This window comes from Equus przewalskii, chromosome 6, assembly GCF_037783145.1.
Source record: "Equus przewalskii isolate Varuska chromosome 6, EquPr2, whole genome shotgun sequence".
Classification (NCBI taxonomy): Eukaryota; Metazoa; Chordata; class Mammalia; order Perissodactyla; family Equidae; genus Equus; species Equus przewalskii.
In genome coordinates, this window is record NC_091836.1 from 98,448,348 (window position 1) to 98,470,881 (window position 22,534).

The window sequence follows — 22,534 nt, forward strand, 5'->3', positions numbered from 1 at the left end:
AAAGTCTTTCATGATTTTCTGAGATACATTCCCAGATAAAATCTTCTGTTAAAAGTGAATATATTTTAGAAATATGCAACAGAATAAGAATTGCATTAAAATTACCCAAGATATCAACCACCACTAAACATTTTGATTAAATATCCTGGTCTCTTCTATATATAGAAGAGACCAGGATATTTAATATATATATATATATATATATATACACACACACACACACACAGACACACACACTTTCTCAAAAAAATTGAATCATATATCATCTATGCTGTGTTAAAAACATTTTTAGCATTTCCCTCTATTTCTAAAAGTCTTAAAAACATGGCTCTGACATGTTCTGTAATTGAATATATTTGTTGGACATTTAAAGTTGTTAGAAAACATTTGCTGTTTAAATTAGACTGTTAGGAATATCATTTGTTTATAAATCTTTGTGAAGATCTTTGAGTACTGTCTTACATTAAACTCTTTTCTGGTTTCACTGGTAAGAGTGACATATTGCTAAGAATGTCGTTTTCCAAGTGAGATTATCTAGTAGTAATTTTTTAAATGGGCTCAAGTGTTTACATTTAATCTCAGTTCCCTAAGAATTACTCCTTTTGGACTGCTCTGTGTGGCTCTTGAGAATTCTACAGTCAGCCACCATCCCCTCAAAGTCTTAGCCCCTGATCCTTCGGGTGATCTTGTGCTCATATCTGTCTGTCTGATTGCTGTGTGCTTATGAAATCATAGAGGTGAAAACAAGTATCAGCATGGGACCACCATGAGACCTCAGGCAAGTCACTTGACTTTTGTGGGCCTCAGTTTTCTCATCAGCTCCTTTTAGTTACAAAATGCTTTTTGTAACTACTGTTGTAAAGAGTAACTGGTAATGGATAAAAATATGTATAAATGTCTATTTCTGATAATGTCTGGCATATAAGTGTGTTCAACATAACTCATTTAGCTCACAGGGCCAAAATGAGTGTAAATCGTCCATCCAGTCCTGAGAAATATGTCAAATCTAAATCAACATTGCTACAGATATTGAAGTAAAATGTTTGATGATGTGTATGATTTAATGGTCCTGTTTTGCCATCAAAATGCTTGATTGATGCATTTGACATCAACTACAAATTACCCAATTTTCTAAAAACCTGTTTCTGTGACTTTTTATCTTAACGATGATGGAAAGGAAGGAGACATTTACATATAGCTGCTTTAGTTTCTTTCCTCTTAACTACCTACTTGGTGGGAGGGGCATGAGCAGGGATTGGCTGTACAGTAGAAAGCAAGAGGTAGCGGAGATTAAAATTTACACTTAGCAGCCTGTCCCACTTAGCTTTATTGAGGTTGCAGCTTACAGCAGCGATTCTAGTTCTAGATGTGTCGTCACATAGCTGCTCCTTTCTTTCCTCATTTTAAAAATCGCTTACCTCCTAACCTCTTTCTGTCGGACTCAAAAGATCTACTCTTTGGCCTAAAATTTCCCCCAGCCTGGTACTAGTCCTTTTTATTTCAGCCTGGGGTGGACAGGCTGTAAATTTGAAAATTTAACCAGGTGAACCTAATTCATTGGATGTGTACAATTAAGTGGCTTTCTTTGCTTACTCTGGCCCCTCTGTCTCCTCCTCATTCCTGGGTATAATCAAGATTGCAGCAGGCTATCAACTTAACCCCCTCCAAGAACAAAAACACCCCTTGCACGTTGCTCTGAATCTATAGGGGGAAAGTGGACTAGCTCATAATATCTACCCAGAATTTAACAGGATTGGTGTGGAGAGTACACATAAAAATACAAAGAACTTCCATTCACTTTCTGGGTGTAGTCTTCATAAAATTCATTTGTCTTCATTTAGAACAAGGTTGGCACACTTTTTCTGTAAAGAGCTGGAAGTAAATGTTTTTAGCTTGGTGGGCCAAGTGGCCTCCCTCCCCCTGCTGAATTCTTCCATGCAGCACAAAGACCAACATGGGCAATAGGTAGAGGAATGGGTGCGGCTGTGCTCTAATGTAACTAAAACAAGGGAGTGCATTCGTCCCACCAGCTGTCATCTGACAGTCCCTGGTCCAGAAAAGTGTAAAATATTAAGTATAAATGGGCTTCATAAAGAGACTGGATTGGTCCAGTTTAATCCAGACAGAGATAATAGTATTTTCAGTAGACTAGGCAAAAGAATAAATCCGCTTTTAAATTTGTCCCACACTGGATGTTAATTGGTAATCAAGCTTCAGCCAGGACAGTGATGCTTACTTGGCATAGAGCTTGACATGATAATAAGCACTTAGAAGACGTATATTTAGCCAGTGAGCTGGGTTTCTTTTACACGCACCAGTATTCTTTTTAGGAACATTAGCCCTGAGCTAACATCTGCCACCAGTCCTCCTCCTTTTGCTGAGGAAGATTGTCCCTGAGCTAACATCTGTGCCCATCTTCCTCTATTTTATGTGGGACACGTGCCACAGCATGGCTTGATAAGCAGTGAGTAGGTCCACGCCAGGGATCTGAACCGGGGAACCTGGGGCTGCTGAAGCGGAACGTGTGAGCTTAACTGCTACACCACAAGGCTGGCCCCATACATGCACCAGTATTTTGAAAAGGAACATTTTTTTCCGATTATGAAAGTTGATAACAGCATTTGACTAAAAGCCAAGATATCTAGTCTAAATCCATTGCAGATTGTGTCTTAATGACTTTGGAAAGTTATTTCACCTTATGTCACTGCTTCCTCATCTGTAAGATAGAAGTAGCATACAGGACTGTTGCAGGAATATTTCTTTGAAAAAGTTTTAAATTCTATAAAGGTAAATTCTTAAAAACTATTAATTACAGGAAAAGCATTAGGAATTAAACAAAAAGAACTTCCTTATTGGGTTAATTAAAATGGGCTTGAAAGCGAGGTGTGAAATTTCCATCATACCCTTCAACTGTTTGAAAATAGGGCAGTCATCTTCTAAGTGTTAAATATTCACCTACTTAGAAATGAGTGTTCAGCTTTATACTCTCAAGTCTCCTTTTTGCTTTGATTGTATGATTTGTCCAATTGGCCAGAACTTAGATTTCCTGGTGCCGGGTTCACTGTGCTTTGGCTACCATAGTTTAAAGGTTACACACGTGTAACACATCAAGCTGAAACTGTTGCTGAGCTCAATTAGAAAAGGTAGATCCTGATTGTTAAAAGCTGTTAAGACTGTGTTAGTGACATAATTCTCATTGAAAATAGACAGTGACCTTAAAATCATGTCACTATGCAGTTTTTTTTTTAAACGTAATCTTTCCTAACCTTTTTAGGTTACATTTTAGCAGTTATACCTATAATTGTCTCCTTGGATTTAGAAGAGTACAGCCTTTTTTGTGCTGAAGTTTTACACATGAAGAAAAAACTTACAAATTTTACAAAAAAACTTGTCAGTTATAGTTAGTTGCTTTTCATATAACAAATGGACTCCCAGAGCCATATGATCTACAAATACTTTGCTTAATGTTTATATTCATACTTCATACCATATATTTATGGCTAATGGGTCCTTTCACATACTGTGTTCCAAATGAAGTAATTTAAAACAGATAAACTTCTGCCTTTGCAATAGTCATTTTCCCCAAATAATGTAAATTACCTTAAGCACTAGTAAAAACAAATGAACTTAATTGATTAGGTTAAGGTAATTTTGATTAAAGTAAAATTTTAAATGTTCAGATGGGTGATCTGTTTTTTTTTAGTTTAAATAAATGCTCAAATGCCACTATTCCTAAATTTAGTTGACTAAAAAATAGAAGTACATAACACACTACCTCACACTCTCCTTCCCAAAACAGGCTGGATTATATCTATTTGATTTATACACTGTGACTTTTTCCTGCTGTTTTCCATCAACCTTAATTGTGAAAAATGGTGCCATGTTGCCCTCTTGATATTATTTTGGAGATCAGTTAGGTCTTAAAGCATCCAGATGCATACAGTTCTACACATATCTGTAGAATTAGCTCAGTAAGGTCTGCTCGGCAGTATTTTTAATTGACTTACATGTTCTGTGGGAAAAGAAGAATCATAAAAAGTCTTTGCAGTCGCATTCCTCGCTTCACTGGGCTCTCCCTTGGGATCTGGATGGATGCTCGAGTTATTCAAAGTGTCAGCAGCTCTGTCGATGCTGGTAGTATCTGGTTGACAAAGAGGAAATGGCAGCAACTGAATTTTATTCTCCAGGCACTCATTTTAGTGACTGAACTTGTTTTTCTCTGATCCTACGCTGTTGTAGTTAAAAAGTAACTTTCTGTTTTCTTTTTACTTTGACCATTTTATAGTTTTCACGTAAGTTTCTTACATTGGGCATTTCATTTCAGAAAAAATTTTCTTGCTACTTTCTAAAACCTGATTTCACATTAAAATGTTAATTATATAAATATCTTATAAAACAAAAGTCACATAAAATGTTATGCTTATTCCCCTGGTTACTGCATTGCCCACACATGTAAACATTTATGTAGTGAACATCTTACCAATTCAGATTAATGGGAAAAGTCTGAAACCAACTAAAAGTCAGATTTATAAAATATATTTAAAGAAACCGGCCATAGTAAGGCAAACAAAGGGCTGTCTAGTAGAGGGTCACTGGGCTTTAATAGATCAAAATGATGTAGAGAAACAAGTCTAATTTGAAGGTTAGAAGATACTTAGGAATTTGAGTATTTTACAAGTTGAATTTCTACAGAATTTTAGACATCTCCCCTTCCATCCTTATGATTTGTATCATTGAGATTTAATTTAGAAGAAAGGATCTGTGAGAAAATGGTAAATGTTAGACCAGCCCTTGACTGACCACAGCATTTGACAGACAAAAGTAATGGAATCTGAAGATAATACATTTTATTAGGAAAATTATAGTTTGTGAAATGAGGGTTTACAGTGTTTTCTATTTTTCTCTACAGTACTTCATTCATGCTAGTAAACAAATATACTTATTATCTTCGTTATATTTATACAGCACCATATGTGCTATGGAGTATATTTTTATTTTTAAATATTTATAATATGAAAAATTTCAAATACACAAAAGTAGAGAGTATGAACCTCAGTGTATCCATCACCCAGCTTCAGTACCCATCAGTATTAAGTCATGTATTTCATCCATTTACCTCCCCCTATTTTTTTATCCTGGAGCATTTGTAAAGCAAAACTTGGAGGACATTGTTACTTCATGTGGTTTTAAAGAATAGAATAGGCCTTCTATTCTCTGAAATAGTTAACATTTGAATGTAGCAATATAGGTACATAATTATTAAAGGATTGAGGTTTTTTTCTTTTTTTCTGCTTTTATCTCCCCAAACCCCCCCGTACACAGTTGTATATCTTAGTTGCACGTCCTTCTAGTTGTGGGATGTGGGAAGCCCCCTCAACGTGGCCTGACGAGCAGTGCTGTGTCCACGCCCAGGATCCGAACCCTGGGCTGCTGCAGCGGAGCGCGCAAACCTAACCACTCAGCCACGGATCCGGCCCCTAAAGAATTGAGTTCAAAGTGTTTCAAAGAGTGACAAACATCAGTGATACAAAATGTATTCTTACACCTCAGTAACACTTATAAAACAAAGAGCTGGATTTGTGGTGCTGAAGGGACAGATGAAAGAGAAAAATTAAGGAAAGGGAGAGAATTGCAGGAAGAAAGTGACAACATAAGAGACTAAAATGTTCTGAGAGAAGGAAGTTTTTTTGAGTATAGAAAGAAAAAAACGGTCACACTGGCAGAAGCCTTAATTTCACTGCATTTGCTCTAGAAAGTAAAAAGAAGATTAGGTAGGTGTAGGTGTTCGAGTTTAAAATTAATGACCCAGACCTGTGGTGGTTTTTATTTTTAGTTCCTTGATGAAAATAATTTTTTTTAAATTTCCAAAATGGAATTGTACCTCAAGACATGTTGGTAGTACTGACTCAGATTTAGATAAAAAGAAATCCACTTCCATTTAAATAAAACCTTTTACATATATATGTACATGGAATATTTTAGGTGTAGGCAAAAAAATACTATTTCATTTTAAACACAATGTGTTTGGAGAATTTTTACCAAGAATAGTAAGTAGAAATATAAATTTTAAAAGAATTAAAACATAAATCTTGATTTCTTACCTGGTCCAATATCCTCCCTGCCATCATAGACAGCAACATTTTTACAAAGTGTCATAGAAACAGTCTTTTTGTTTTCTGATGGACCTATTGGTCTCTCCTTCAGCAACAAAGGAATGCTGGAAGTTGAAGTGCTCACTGTTTGACTTTCAGTTTGATTTACTTTTGACCAAGGACTGGGGTCTAAAAAATTCACATATACTGGAGTTTTCTCAGTTTTTTTATCTGAAGTTGAAAGATCAAAGGCTGACCTTCCACTTCTGTTTACTAAATCTGCAGATGCCTCTATGTGAAAAGAACATGACTCTTCCAGCTGTCCTTCACTGTAAATTTTTCCTGAAACGATGTCATTTAATGACTCTGTTTTCTCTGTATTATTTAACAGTGTGTGCTGTCTTTCATTAACAGTCACAAAAAGGAAGAGGTCATTTTTTGTGGCTTCTGTTATCTGATTGTCATCAGTCTGACTCTCTTCATTGGAAAACTGTGTTTCTGTGGAAGTCTTCTTGTGAACAGCAGTGTTCACATCTTTGGTTTGTGAAGCATGTATATTCTCATTGTTAACCTCAAGATGGGAGGTGGTCACATTGTTTTCCAAATATCCCAGACAATTCTTAAATTGACTGTTTTGCATATCCTTCAGATTTTTCCATATAGTTCTGTTCCCAGGGCTTGAGTTGGGTTTCAGGAACACAGACATTACATTACCATTTTTATCTGAATTCCTAAGTACTTTCGGATTATCACTGAAAGCAGCACATGAAGTGGGGAGGTGGACTGCTGTGTGACAGGGAGTCGTCAGTTCAGGTTTCTCTGAAGTATCACAGACTTGCTGACAACTGGAAGTTTGTTTAAATGGCAGTATGTTGTCATTGTTTTTATTTAACAGTTGATTTTGGTTTTTTTCACATTGTTTATCATCTAACATAACATCATTTGAATCCTCTAAAATGTACTTCTGACACACAACAGGATTCTTTTTTACATCTAGAGATGAATCCAGATCTGCTTTGGTTTGGTCACTGTCTGTAATTTCCTTCTCTCTGGCATTTTGTTCATCTTCAGAAACATCTTTCTGATCTGTATCGTGAGCTGTCTCATTGAAGATACTGTTAAATGAGATTCTGTTATTTTCAGCCTCCAGATGTACATCTGCCTGGTGAAGACCTAATCCTTCAATTCTTTCTATGTGTATCTTTTCTGTTTCTATTGATATATCCACCACTAAAAAAGAATTATTTGGAGATTTAAATTCTGTACATCCATTGTCTTTTCCCAAGCCCACCTTATCTTTTACTTCTGTAGTGACTGCTTTTCTAAAGTCGGTAACATTCAGGCTTTGTCCTTGACTAACTAGTCCTTTTTCTTTGCAGAGGGTTCTGCTCAGGGAGATTTCACTTTGATTTTCATCCAGAGGTACAGTAGTATCAATTTCATTCTTGGAGCTTTTTTCAAAAAGCTGCAGATCTGTCATGATGAGAACACAGTAAATTTTGATGTTATACACTAAAGCCTGCTTTTATAAGATATATGTATTGCCTATTTTTATAAAAACATTTAGCTTTAAATATTTCATTGGCCAATTATTACACAAACATAATGACACCAGTTTTACCTATTGAGTTTCCTTTATCATCATAAGCATATATTTAGCATGCTAAAATATTTGGCTCTACCTATATTAAATTTTTATTTCATAACAGCAAAAGTATTTTTGGTTTAAAAAGGGGGGAGTAAGTTGAGGGTATTACAAAATGCTTTTCATTTTTCTACTCTGTTGCTGCTTTTTGAGTATATAGTACAATTCCATATAAATACATAGCTGATTAGATAAAAATTAATTTATCCTAACAGGTTATACTCTTAATTTCCATTACTACCTAGGTCCAGAAATTGCTAGCTGGTTTCTTCAAGACTTAACAGTCATCACTTTTTCTTTCACTACCCTGTAAATATTTTTAAATTCTGGAATACTTGTGGGCAAGTGTCTAGACTATCTACTTAAGACATTAATTTTATTCATCTGGGCTCTAACCATAGATTTCAACATTTCAGTATAGTCAGAGTAATCTACAATACAAAATCCAGGGCTTGACAGGCTTTTTAGTCCAATCATTCTCTCTACAACACCTCCACCAAGTGGTTGTTCAGCCAAGGTTTGAATACCTTCAGACAATCAGTACTGTCTTTAAAACAACTCTTTTTGAAGGTGGGCGGATTAGTAAATTATTTCAGTGGTTACAAAGAGGTCATTTGAACTACGAAAAGTGTTCTCTAGATCTGGTAATCAGAAGGGCATCAGTAACCCAGAGAACATTCTCAGCAAACCAGTGAAGGCAAAACCAAAATGCAAAAAGTCGAGGACTGATGAGAAGGGGAAGCAAAATGTATTTTTTCCCCAAAAACACTGACTGTAAAGCATAGCTCATAGGAAGCCTGTTTTGTTAAGATTGTGAGATTCTGTTATTTTCAGCCTCCAGATGTACATCTGCCTGGTGAAGACCTAATCCTTCAATTCTTTCTATGTGTATCTTTTCTGTTTCTATTGATATATCCACCACTAAAAAAGAATTATTTGGAGATTTAAATTCTGTACATCCATTGTCTTTTCCCAAGCCCACCTTATCTTTTACTTCTGTAGTGACTGCTTTTCTAAAGTCGGTAACATTCAGTCAGTGAATTCAGATGAATTCACTATTTCTCTAACTACACTACAAGGTCCTCAAAGCAAAGACTGCAGCTGATATCCCCTAAATGCCACAGGCGGCCTCCAGAGCACTTCGGCAGGTCCACCTTAGGTTACCTTCAGTGATTTCTTCTGTAAGTGGGTCTTCTTTCTGTTCCTCCTCTTCTCTGTATTCAGTATCTGAACAAAAATGCACAGTGCTTTCTTCCCATGTCTCTTGCCCAGAGTTACATTTCTGTAGGACGGTGTTTTCTGATGTTTCCACTGACACTTCACTGTTCTCAGTATTTACTTCTGGAAGATTCTAGTTTAAAATGGAAAAGATTCCTTTAATATAAAAGCAGATCACTATAAAGTATAAAACATTTGAACAAACTTTGCTGATCAAAGTGGAATCTTTGTTTCAGTTCAACCATTCAGCAATTTCTATTTGAAAACCAAATAATTTTTTTACTAAATTTAATCTATTAGTCTTTGTAACAAGATCACTTGAAGTTCATTTTGTATAGTCTATCATATGTAAACAAAATGGAGACCCTTACATGTTTTCAAATATGCGTTCCATATTACATAATACCACACATTATCTTACATGTAATAAAAGAACCACTCCTTTATTCGAAGCAAGGTAGTCATGGCAGGAAAATTGCTTTTGAGTGTTTGGTATTTTTATGTATCTTTAAAATAGTGAATTAATTCAGCATCCATTTATTCAGCATGTATACTGAGCACAGATAACATAGAAGCACTGCACTAGGCTTTGGGACACAATGATGAACAAAACACTCCCTATGCTCAAAAACCTTGCAGTCCAGTGGGACAGATGGGGATAAGGAGACACTTCAGGGGGAACAAATGCTCAAAAGCCAGCAAGATTATGGTCTTTTCATGGAACTACCTGTGATTCCTTCAGCTAGAGCTCAGATGCTGGGACAAGATGGAGAGAAATGCGACTTGGAGTAAGCTAGGAGGTCTAGGTCACTAAGGGCCAAACACAGCGTGCTAAGGAGTTCCAACTTTACCAGGAAGACAGTGAGGAGTCACTGAAGGGTTTTAGACAAGGTGATTAATGTGATCTGATTGGAAAGGCCATTCTGGCTGCAGTATAAAGAGTGGATAGAGTAATGTTTCCAAACTTGATTAAAACCTGCAATGAGAAATATATTTTACAATACAGTGAGCACACCAAACAATACCTGCTCTTAATGAGATACATTCTGATGTCTTCTATGCTACTTTATTTCATATTTAAGAGTATGCTGGTCACAAACCACTAAACTAATTTTCATGAACCACTAATAGGTTGCACCTAGAAGTCTGAAAAACAGTGAATTAAAGGGAGACCACACATGAGGCAGAAAGACGCATCAGAAGAGTACCATGGCAGTCCAGGTGACCAGTAAAGATGAAGTGTCATGAACAGATTCATGAATGATGAATTCCTATCAAGACGACTTGGTGAATGATTAGATAGGAAGGCTGAGAGAGGAGAGTTAAGATTGATTTGCAGAATTATTAGGGAAATGCAAATCACAACAGAATGAGAGATACCTTGCACCTGTCAGAATGGCTATTATTAAAAAGATGAGAAATGACAAGTGTTGGAGAGGATGTGGAGAAAAAGGAACCTTCATACACTGCTGATGGGAATATACATCGGTGCAGCCATTAGGGAAAACAGTGTGGCAATTTCTCAAAAAATTTAAAAAGAAATACTGTATGATCCTGCTATTCCACTTCCGGGTAGTTTTCCAAAGAATATGAAAACACTAATTCGAAAAGATATATGCTCCTCTATGTTCATTGCAGCATTATTCACGATAGCCAAAACTTGGAAGCATTCTAAGTCTCCAACAATGGATGAATGGATAAAGTGTATTGTGTATATATATAAAAAATATATATGCACAGTACTACTCAGCCATAAAAAAAAGAATCGTGCCATTTGCAACAACTTGGATGAACTGAACCTTGAGGGTACTATGCTAAGTGAAATAAGCCAGACAGAGAAAGACAACCACATGATTTCATTCACGTGGAAGGTAAACACCGATAGGGAGAACAGATTGGTGGTTACCAGAGAGGAAGGGGTGGGGGGAGGGTGAAATGGGTAAAGGGGCACGTGTGTGTGGTGAAGGGTGGAAACTAGACTTTTGGTGGTGAACACAATGCAGTCTATACAGAAGTTGAGATACAATGATACAATGATGTAATGTACACCTGAAATTTACGCAATGTTATAAACCAATGTGACCTCAATTAAAAAAAGGTTGATTCACAAAGTTCAGACTAGATACCTAGGTGACTGACTGGTGGATGTCATTTACTGAGCTGGAAAACTGGAAGAGTAGCAGTTTTGCAGGAAAACATCATGAGTTCAGTTTGACCTGTTAAGTTTGAAGAGTTGGTAAGACATTAGGTAGAGATGTCTAGTGAACATTTAGATGTAGGAATCTGGAGCTTATGAGAGAAAACTGACCTGAAATGTGGATTTGAAAATCACTGGCAGATGGATGGCAAGTGAAGATGTGTAAGTTGATGAGATTGATTAAGGAGAGTGTATTTTGGGAAGAAAAGAGGAGAAAGGAGAAAATGCTAATGTAAATCCCCAAGGGAAAGGCAGAGGAAGAGACACTTTCAAAGGAGATTGAGAAAAACAGTCCGGTAGTTTACCAGGAGCTTTGGAGTTGGATAAATATGGGTTCCAATCCTGGGTTCAGTACTTATTAAATGTGAAATCCTAGAAAGATACTTATATTAGTTATTTATTGTTGTGTAACAAATTATCCCAAAACTTTGTGATTTAAAACAGCAAACATTTATTTTCCCATAGTTTCAATGGATCAGGAATTCAGGAATGGCTTGGCTCGATGGATCTGACTCAGGTCTCATGTAGTTCTACGTGAGGAATAAATTCAATTATGTATATAAAGCATATAGCTCATGGTTGATCAATTAATGATAATAATAGTAATAATTCTTATTCTTACTGCCTTAAGGAAAAGCCTGAGATGTAGGGGAAAAAGCAGATGAATGAAATATAATAGGGACAAGGGGAAAGGGTATTCAGTGAGTTAACTTGTATTTAGAGACAGATGTGGGATCAAACAAGGCTTTTTGCTGTTTAATTTGTAAAATGGGAGAGACTTGAGCATGTTTTATTGTAAATGGGAATATATAAACTAGCAATAGAAAAAAGAAATATAAATGACAAATATATGAAAATATGTTTAACATAATAAAAATGCAAATTAGAGCAGGCCCTGTGGCCTGGTAGTTAAGTTCAGTGCATTCCACTTCAGCAGCCCAGGTTCAGTTCCTGGGCACTGACCTACATTACTTGGCAGCCATGCTGTGGCAGCATCCCACATACAAAATAGAGGAAGACTGGCACAGATGTTAACTCAGGGTGAATCTCCCTCAGCAAAAACAAACAAACAAACAAACAAAAGTGATAAAGTAAGTATCAAGAGAGTTTGAGTATACAGGCACTGTTATATATGGTTGGTGGGAGTATAAACTGGTACAACCTTTCTGGAAGGCAATCTGGTGATACATATCAAAATTATAAATGAGCAAGCTCTTTCACCCAGCAATACCAATTCTGGTAATTTGTCCTAAAGAAATAATCACAAAAGTACACAAAGACATTTCTACAAGGATGCTCTACAGTAGAGGGGTTGATAAATTATGACACATCTCATTCACACAATGGAAACTGTGATACAGATCAATTTTTACTGACTTAGAAAGATACCTACTAAGTTTAAAAAAACAAAAGCAGTTCCTCAGAAAGTTTAATATAGAATTACCCTATGACCCAGCAAATCCACTCCTAGGTATATGCCCCCCAAAAAGGTCAAACAGAGTTGCATGCCAATGTTCATAGCAGTATTATTCACAATAGTCAAAAGGTAAAAACCCAAGTGTCCATCAACAGGTGAATGGATAAATAAAATATCATATATCCATACAATGAAATATTAGTCTGCCATAAAAAGGAATGAAGTTCTAACACATGCTAAAGCATGAATGAACTTTGAAAACACTAGGCTAAGTGAAATATGCCAGACAAGAAGGACAAATATTGTACAATTCCATTTAGATAAACTATATAGAATAGGCAAATTCATAGTTAGAAAGTAGGTTAAAGATTACTAGGATCCAGGAAGAGGAGGAAATGGGGAGTTACTGGTTAGTGGTTACACAGTTTCTGTTGAGGATGATGGAAAAGTTTTGGAAATAGTGGTGATGACTGCACAACATTGTACTTGTAATTAATGCAACTCAACTGTAATTTTTAAATGTAATCACTGTAAAATGGCAAGTTTTATGTTACATATATTTTACCACAATAAAAGAAATTTCTAAATAAAAAAGCTACACAATATCAGAGAAAGTATGATTTTAGTTTTTAAAGAGTGCATTTATATGAATGTCTATGTTATCTCCATACAAACACATGTATAGAAAAACTGGAAGGTCATACAAAAAAATTTTTAGCAATCTCTATTTCTGGGTGGTAGGATTATGGATGATCTTCTTTTAATGTTTCTGTATTGTCTACACTTCTTAAAATGAAAACTATGACTTATAATCTGATTAAATAAAAGCTATTTTCAATTTAAAAGTGAATGAGTGCTAAATGATTTACTTATGAATACAAGTCTATATTCACTTCTATAAGCAATCAGATGCTGTAGGAATTACTTGCCATTTATCACTCTCAGGCTATGTTACAGTATAAATCTTAAAATGACAGTACCATCTCCTGCCTGGACTATTACAGCATTCTCCAAGCTGGCATCGTTGCCTTTAGTTTTATCCCACTTGTCTACCCATATCGTCATCCAAATGATCTTTCAAAAAAGTAAATCTGATCACTTTACTCAAATGGTAGAGTGATGAACAGACTTCTACAAAGGGACGGTACAGACCTCAGTGGGCTGTCCTCTGCCTGTCCTCAGCCTCTCTGCTACTTAGTGCACAGCTAGCCTCCTACCCTGCAACCATGCTAACTACTTGTAGTTTCCACGTTGAATAACAATATTTCACTTTTCTGATTCTTTGCCCATTCTACTCCATTTACTTGAAATACTCTGTCTGGAAAATTCTTACTTACTTTTAACAACTCAGCTCAAAAAGTCTGTGTGTGTGAGGTCTGCCCTGAGCAGCCATCCTCCTGAGTAGAGCTGATCTCTCCTTCCTCTGCGCCCTGACTGCGCCCTGGACCTGCCACCATGGAAGCACTTTTCACACTGCACTACAACTGCTCTTTACCCTGTCTCTTCTGCTGGACTGGAAATTCCTTGAAAAACCATGTGTGTCTTTTTCATTGTTATATTCTCATAATCTTCTGAAGCATGTGGCACATTGACAATACTCAGTAAATGTTTGTTGAATAAATGCATAGATAAAAGAATGAAGTAAATGAATGAGTTAATAAGCATATGTATTAAGAATAGCTGCTTTATGAAAAAGACATGTATATTATAAAAATAAAACTGCTTGCTTGAAGAAGGCCTAATCAGACAGCTTTAAGATGTTATACTTCCCTAGAACATTTAACATAAGATTATTTAAACTTAGGCTTCTACTTCTAGCCATGCCAGGGTAACTGGTACTGGACTTGACTGGCTTTCCCTCTATAAATAACTAGAAAACTGGAATAAATGAAACAAAAGTTTTCAGACAATCGACTACATATAATGAAAAACCATTCTCTTAGAGAAAGGGGAAAAAATGAGACGAACCCTCTAATTACTTTGCCTTTGCCTAGAGACACTCTGTGCACCACCAACTGCACCATCTTGCTTTGTGAGAGAGATTACCAGGAGTAATCTCACAAAGCAAGATGGTCTCACTGAGTTGGAAAGACAAAGATCAGAGTTTGGGGAGGCTGAAGTGGCAGTAATTTGTGAGGCAATGTACTGAGCATGAAAGAGCTATGCAGAAAAAGAGCCCCAGAAATCTGCATATTCGGTCTGTTGCTGAATTTTAAGCTGGACATGTGTAGAGTAAAAGTCCACAAGGACTTACAGGGAAGCTGTAAACTGAACAATTCGCAGAACTCCACAGGTATGCAGAAAGTCTGAGTTCCAACCAGCCAGAGTGGAAAGACCTTGCTGAACACCTGGGCATTCTATTAAAACCCCTGGAGGATCACACCTTCGATTAGGTATGAACTAGCCCTAGAGTAAGGGCTGTGCTAGATTCACCCGTAAGTTTAAAATTAAGCCTCAAAAGGATGAAGCTTATCTGCAAATAACTTTTAACTGCCTGTCAAACTTCAACACTCTTGAAAGGAAGACAAGGAAGTTGAGCAATCAGTAATATAAAATTCAAAATGTTCTAATTCAATAAAAAATTACTAGACAGAGAAGCAGAACAGTGTCACATTTTATAAACAGGAGAAAAATTAGTCACTAGAAACAAAGAAATGACAAGAGATGGAATTGGCAAAGGAATTTTAAAATAGCTATTATAAATGTTCAAGGATTTAAAGGACAATGACATGAATATAATGAAGAAAAAAATTAAATATACCAAAAAAAAAAGAACCAAGTGGAAATTCTAGAGGTGAAATATATAGTATTGAAATAAAAAGCCACTGGATAAGCTTAATGGCATATTATACACTTTTAGAACAAAAGATAAATGAACTTCCAGACATAACAAATGGAAGCAGAGAGAGAAAAAAGACTAAAAAACATGCAGCACCTCAGTAACCTGTGGGACACCATCAAGCAGTCTAACATGTGTAACTGAAGTCCCATAAAAGAAAGGGGACAGAAAAAAATCTTTGAAGAAATAATGACCAAAAGTTCTCCAAATCTGATGAAAACTATAAATCTACAGCTTCAAGAAACTCGATAAATCCCAAGATATGCACAAAGAAAACCACATCAAGGTACATCATAATCAAACTGCTCAGTCATAAAAGAAAGTCTTAAAAGCAGCCAGAGATAAAAAGATACTTATAAAAAGGGATATAAATGTAATATGTACAGACTTCTTGCCAGAGCAATGCAAGCAAGAAAACGATGGAATGGCATCTTCAAATTAATGAAAAGATCCCTGTCCATCTGGAATTTTATATTCAGTGAAAATAGCCTTGAAAAATTAAGGAGAAATAAACACTTTTTCAGACCAAAAAAAGCTGAGAGAATTCCTCACTAGCAGATGTGCATAAAAAGAAATATTAAAGGAAGTTCTTCAAGCTGAAGGAATATGATAGGTGGAAACCTGGATCTACACAAAAGAATGAGGAGTGCCAGAAACAGTAAATATGAGTGAATATAAAAGACCTTTTATCTAATTCTTAATTTTCTTACCAGGTAATTAACAGTCTAAAGTAAAATAAATAACAATATATGGTGGAGTTTATAACACATGTAGAAATAAAACGTATGATAAAAATAACATGAAGGATGAGAAGGAGGAAATGAGAATACAGTATTGTAAGTTTCTTACCTAATCAGAGAATTTGGTATAATATTATTTGAAAGCAGACTATAATAAACTCTGGAAAATGGTTGGCAAATTATGGCCAGTGAGCCAAATCGGCTTACTGCCTGTTTTTGGAAATATAATTTTTTTGGTACACAAGCATACCCATTTGGGAATGAACTTAATGCCACTGAACTATTCACATAAAAATGGTTAAAATAGTAAATTTTATGTTACATATATTTTACCACAATAAAAAATACAATAAAATAGTTCTCAAAGAAAAAGACTTCCTCATGTTATGACTCAACATAAAAAAAGAAAATATGAATATTCCCATAAAAAAGTAACACGATGAAAAAGATAATACAAACACTGATCATAAAAGATGGAGTAGATGTATTAACATCAGACAAAACAGACTTCAAGACAACAAGTATTACTAGGATAAGAATGAACATTTCATAATGATAAAAAGATCAATTACTCAGGAAGCCATAACAATCATAAATGTTAAGCCTAATAACAGGGCTTAAAACACTTGAAGCAAAAACTGACAGCAGGGCCAGCTCCATGGCCGAGCAGTTAAGTTCACATGCTCCACTTCAGTGGCCTGGGGTTTCACCAGTTCAGATCCTGGGCGTGGATATGGCCCCGCTCATCAAGCCATGCTGATGCAGCATCCCACACAGCACAACCAGAAGGACCCACAACTAGAATATACAACTATGTACTGGGCTGCTTTGGGGAGAAGAAGAAGAAGAAAAAAGAAGAAGACTGGCAACAAATGTTAGCTCAAGTGCCAACCTTTAAAAAAAAAACAAAACCTGACAGAACTGAAAAGAGAAAGAAAATTCAGTTATTAAAATTAAAAATTTCAATAGTCTTCTCCCACTAATTGACAGAACAAGTAGAGAAACCAACAAGTACAACAGAAAAATCAGTAAGGACAGAGAAGACTTGAATATCATCATCAACCAATCTGACCTAATTGACACTTATAAAACATTCAACCAACCAACAGCAGAATACAGATTTTTTTCAAGGGCACATGAAATATCACTAAGATAGACAAAATGCTTGGCCAAAAACTGAATCTTAATATATTTAAAAGGAAAAAAGTCTTACAGAGACTGACCTCAACCAAATGAAACTTGAAATCATTAACTGAAAGATATTTGGAAAATTCTCAAATATCTGGAAATTAAACAATATAGTTACAGGTCATAACCATATTCATGGGTCAAGGAAGACCTCACAAGAAAAATTTTAAAATATGTTCAACTGAATAATGATGAAAACACTACGTGTCAGAATTTGTGAGATGAAGCTAAAGCAGTGCTTAGAGAAAAATGCATAGTTTTAAATGCTTACAGTAGAAAAGAAGAAAGGCCAGAAATTGATGATCTAAGTTTCCATCTGAAGCAGCTAGACAAAGAATAGCAAATTAAATCCAAAGTAAGTAGAAGGAAGAAAATAATAAAGTTAATAGCAAAAGCCAATGAAATAGTAAATGAACAAAAATGAGAGGGAAATCAATGAAGCCAAAATCTGGTTTTTTGAAAAGACCAATAAAATTGAAAATCTCTAGCTAAACTGATCAAGAAAAAGAGAGAGAGAGAGAGAGAGAGAGAAAGAAGACACAAATTACCAATATTATGAAAGAGGGAACCTCAATGTAGGTACTACAGAGAAATATAATGATAGGGAATATTATGAGCAACTCTTTGCCAATAAATTTGACAACTTAGATGAAAAGGATGAATTCCTTCAAAGTGTGTGGGGGTCTCCAAGACCACCCCCAGCTTCAGTGATTTGTTAGGAAGACTCACAAGACTCAACAGATAGTCATACTTATGGAAGAAAAATCAGCAGAGGGAAAAGGCACATGAGGTGAAGTCTGGGAGAACCAGGCACTACCTTCCTAGAGTCCTCTCCCAGGGGAGTCATGTAGGACATGCTTCATTCCTGCAGCAATGAACTGTGACAATACATGTGAATTATTGTCTATCAGGGAAGCTCAGTAGAGACTCAGTGCTCAAGGTTCTTTTGGGTGCTAGTCACGCAGTCACCCTCTGCCTAGCACGCACCAAAACTCTGGACTCTCAGAAAGAAATCAGATGTTCAGAATAAACCCCACTGTTTGACAAACAGTTTAGGCACAGTGAGACACTCCTGTCAGTTAGGAAATGGTGGTAACTCTCCCCAAACCCAAGTTTCCAGCTATCAGTCAGGGGCCAACCTTAAAAACAGGCTTTTCTAAGGAGAGCATTCACAGCCCTGCTATGTTGGCTATTTTCTGCACAGCAACACAAGAAGAAATTGAGAATATGAACAGCCCTACAAATAATCTAAATAGTGAATTTGTTATTAAAATTATTCCCACAAAGAAAAAGCCCAGATAGCTTCCTTGGTGAATTCTACCTAATATTTAGTAAAGAAATAACACCAGTTCTACACAATACTCTTTCAGGAAGAAGGAACACATTCTCACTCCGTTCATGAGGCCAGTATTACTGATACAAAAACCAGACCAAAAGAGTACAAAGGAAAAACAACCTAGAGATCAATATTCCTCATCAATGCAAAATCCTTAACATAGCATTAGCACATCAAATCCAGATATATATAAAAAAGACAATACATATCACAGAAATGCAAGGTTATTTTAAATTTGGAAATCAATTGGTGAAATTAGTTGGTTAATATTAACACATTAACAGAAGAAAAAAATATGATCATCTCGCTAGATACAGAAAAAGCATTCGACAAAATTTAATGCCCATTCATGATAAAAACTTAGCAAACTAGGAATAGAAGGAAACTTTCTCAATCTGATAAAGAGCATATACAAAATCCTACAGCTAACATATGAAATGGTGAAAGACTAAATACACTCTATCTGAGATGAGACACAAGGCAAGCAGGTCCACTCTCACAACTTTCATTCAACATTGTACCAGAGGATCCTAGCTAGTGTAGTAAGCTAAGGGAAAAATGTGCGCAGAGCAGAAAGAAAAAAATAAAACTGATTTAAATTCGCAGATGACATGATCACGTACATAGAAAACCCCAAAGTTTGACAAGAAACCTACTAAAACATTAAGTTAATTCAAAAGATAATAGGATATGAGGTAAAAGTTAATTTTACTTCTATATATTAGCGAGGAACAGTTTGAAAAATTAATTTTTAAAATACTGTTTACAGTAGGATTCCAAAACACGAAATATTCAGGGGTAAATTTAACAAAATACTTGCAAGATCTACACAATGAAAACTACAAAACATTTCTGAGATATGAAATAATATCTAAATAAATGTAAATATATACCAAGATCATAAATTGGAGGACTCAATATTGCTCAAATGTTAATTCCTTGCAAATTAATCTATAGATTCAATACAATCCAAATCAAAATCCCACAGCCTTTTTTTTAGAAATCGACAAATTGATTCTGAAAGTTATATGGAAATGCAAAGGACTTAGAATAGCCAAACGGTTTTGAAAAAAAAGTAAAATTAAAGAAATTATACCACCACATTTTAAGACTTCTTATAAAGCTACACTAATAAAGACAGTGTTGTATTGGCTTAAAGATAGACATATAATCAATGAACATGGTAAAGAGTCCAAAAATAGACCCACATATATTGGGTCAGCCCTGGTGGTCTAGTGGTTAAGATTTGGTGCTCTCACCACCATGGCCTGGACTCATTTCTGGTCAGGGAACCACACCACCAGTCTGTTGGTTGTCACACTGTGGCAGCCGTGTGTGTGCTGAAAGCTGTGCCACTGCTATTTCAAGTATCAGCAGGGTCACCCACAGTGGACAGGTTTCAGGAGAGCTTCCAGACTGTGACAGACCAGAAAGAAGAACTTGGCCAACTCACTTCCAAAAAAATTGGCCATGAAAACCTATGAATTGTAGGGGATCACTGTCTGATGTAGTGCCAGCAGGTGAGAGGATGGCACCAAAAGACCCAGACAAGGTTCCGCTCTGCGGGGCGCTAGCAGTTGGAATCCACTTGATGGCACCAACAAAAATATTTGGTCAACTGATTTTCAAAGAAAGTTTCAAGGAAAGTACCAAGGTACAATGGGAGAAAAAACAGCCTTTTCAACAAATGTGCGTGCTAAAACAATTGGAAATCCACCTCCAAAACAATGACCCTCAGTCCTTATATCATACTGTACACAAAAATTAACTAAAAATGTATTATAGACTACCTGCTTATACTAATTTTTTAAAGTTGAGAAACTGAAAATATAAAGCAGGGAGAAAATCATCAGTGATGGTCCTAATTTCTTTAACAGCTGGTACCCCCAACATACTTGAATTTTACCTGAAATTTCTTGTCTTCCCGAAACTTTTTCTGATCGCATAATTCGTTGTAATGTTCTTGTAACTTAATATGAGTTTCTTTAAGTGATGATAACTCATTTTTAATCTCATTAATTTCACCATTAAGTTCTTCAACCTAATACAAAATTTAACCAAAATGAGCAGGTAACTAAATGTGTTCTATATGAAAATACTTTATTAACACAAGTTTTAGGAAATAGTAAAAAATGAAAACAACCCCAAAGTAATTACTAATATTAAGAGCTACCACTGAATTGTGCTGAGTCTTTAATAAACATAATTTCATACTCATAAAGGTCCTATGATGTATTTTTAATCCCCAATTTGTACGTGAGAAATATAAGGCTTGAAGACCTTAATTAACTTGCCCAAGATCAGGTCCATAAAAGTAGTAGTCAGGATTCAACCCCAAAGCAAAATCTAGGGGTTGTGTTCTTAACTACTACATTAAACCACCTCTCGTTACAAATATAAAATTATTGATTTATTTTTGATCATAAAAATTCTATGAAAGTTACACCTTCATTGCTTTCTTGAAGTTTTATTTTCTGGTTGCAAATTAGATATATGGATTTTAACTCGACTAGATGAATAGTAGTACCGAGCACCAAGGAGTAAAACAGACACTGACAGTTCAGCCTAATATTTACATCTATACACTGGGCTTTCACTGACAACAAAATTTCATAATCTTTTTCTTGGGGAGTACTCTTTCATGGAATCCTCAAACACAGACAAAGTAAGTTCCACTGAGGAGAAAAATTCCCTTTTGTCATGAAAGATTATAAAGTTTCTCTTCAACTAGTTTAAAATTACTAACAATTTCACAAATGCATGTAACATTCCTTATAGAGGCTAACAGACAGGAGCTCACCTATTGCTTTCCCCCCATCTCTTCTATTTTTAAGCATCTTTAGTCCATCTCTGCGCGGTGCTTCTTTTCCAAGGCTCACCTCTCTCTGTGATCTCACTCCCGTCTCCCTGAGAGCCTTGCTCCATCCAGCAAGGCTCTCTTGCCTGCTGACATTCTTTCCGCTATAACAGCGTGTTCTCCTCAGCCCACAAATATGCTCTTCTCACCTTCCTAGTTTTTTTTCTCCTTGACCCAATTACTCTGTCTCTCTCACTTCTTAAAGTCCACACTTGTTGATTTAAAATTCTAACCTCCTATCACTCCTTAACAACCTGACTTCTGCCCTCATTGTTCTACTGATTTTTTCCTCAGATATCACCTGCCTATAAGCAAAAGGATTTTTTCCAAGTTTCATACCATACCATTTAACAGCTCCGTAGCATGACTATGTTGACAACCTGTCCTTGAAAGAGTCTCTTTTCTCTGCTTTAACGTACTACTCTCTTTATCCTCCTCCCTTTCTCACATTCTAACGATGGTCCCCCTCCTCCCCTTTTGCTTCCCGCCCCCCCCACCCCCCCGCCCACTCTCTCTGTCTCTAACCACTCACAAAATGTTGGCATACTTCAAGGCTCTTTCTTCTTTAACCTTCTTCTCTTCAAGTCTTCCATTCCTTCCATAGATAATCTTATCATACCTATACCTTCAAATTTCATCTTTATGCTAATAAATCTTAAATCTGTATCTCATCTCCCAACTTCTCTCCTAAGATTAGATTCACATTTCCAAATGCATGGTGTGCATTTCAAGCTAGATCTCCTGCAGGCCCCATAAATTCAACAGTTCTAAAATTAAACTCAATATTTCCATCCACCAAATCTGCTTCTCCTTTCACATTCCTTATGTAGGTTAATGACAGTATTATTCTACTAGTTATATGATTCTCAGACTCTCACACTGGACTCCTTTCCCCTTCTAACACTCAGTATATAGAAAATGCCACTAATCCTGCCAATTCTACCTCCAAAATGCTTCCTGCATCTCTCTCTTCTCTGTTCTCATTACTATTGCCCTAATTCACAC

At 36.0% G+C, this 22,534-nt stretch overlaps 1 protein-coding gene across 11 annotated transcripts in view; it reads right to left on the bottom strand.

Annotated features, from left to right (window-relative positions):
* Nucleotides 1-22,534, bottom strand: part of CCDC73 (coiled-coil domain containing 73) — a 151,570-nt gene that overhangs the window by 1,757 nt on the left and 127,279 nt on the right. For 10 of the 11 annotated variants that reach the window (XM_070626591.1, XM_070626600.1, XM_070626598.1 and 7 more), the window contains 4 exons: nt 20,579-20,713; nt 8,902-9,088; nt 6,102-7,565; nt 4,008-4,141 (listed from right to left, as the gene is read on the bottom strand). In XM_070626591.1, coding sequence (XP_070482692.1) covers nt 4,008-4,141; nt 6,102-7,565; nt 8,902-9,088; nt 20,579-20,713 — 1,920 coding nt within the window. Of the gene's footprint in view, nt 1-3,819; nt 4,142-6,101; nt 7,566-8,901; nt 9,089-20,578; nt 20,714-22,534 lie in introns of those variants that run through there. The other variant, XM_070626599.1, reaches the window with a different exon arrangement.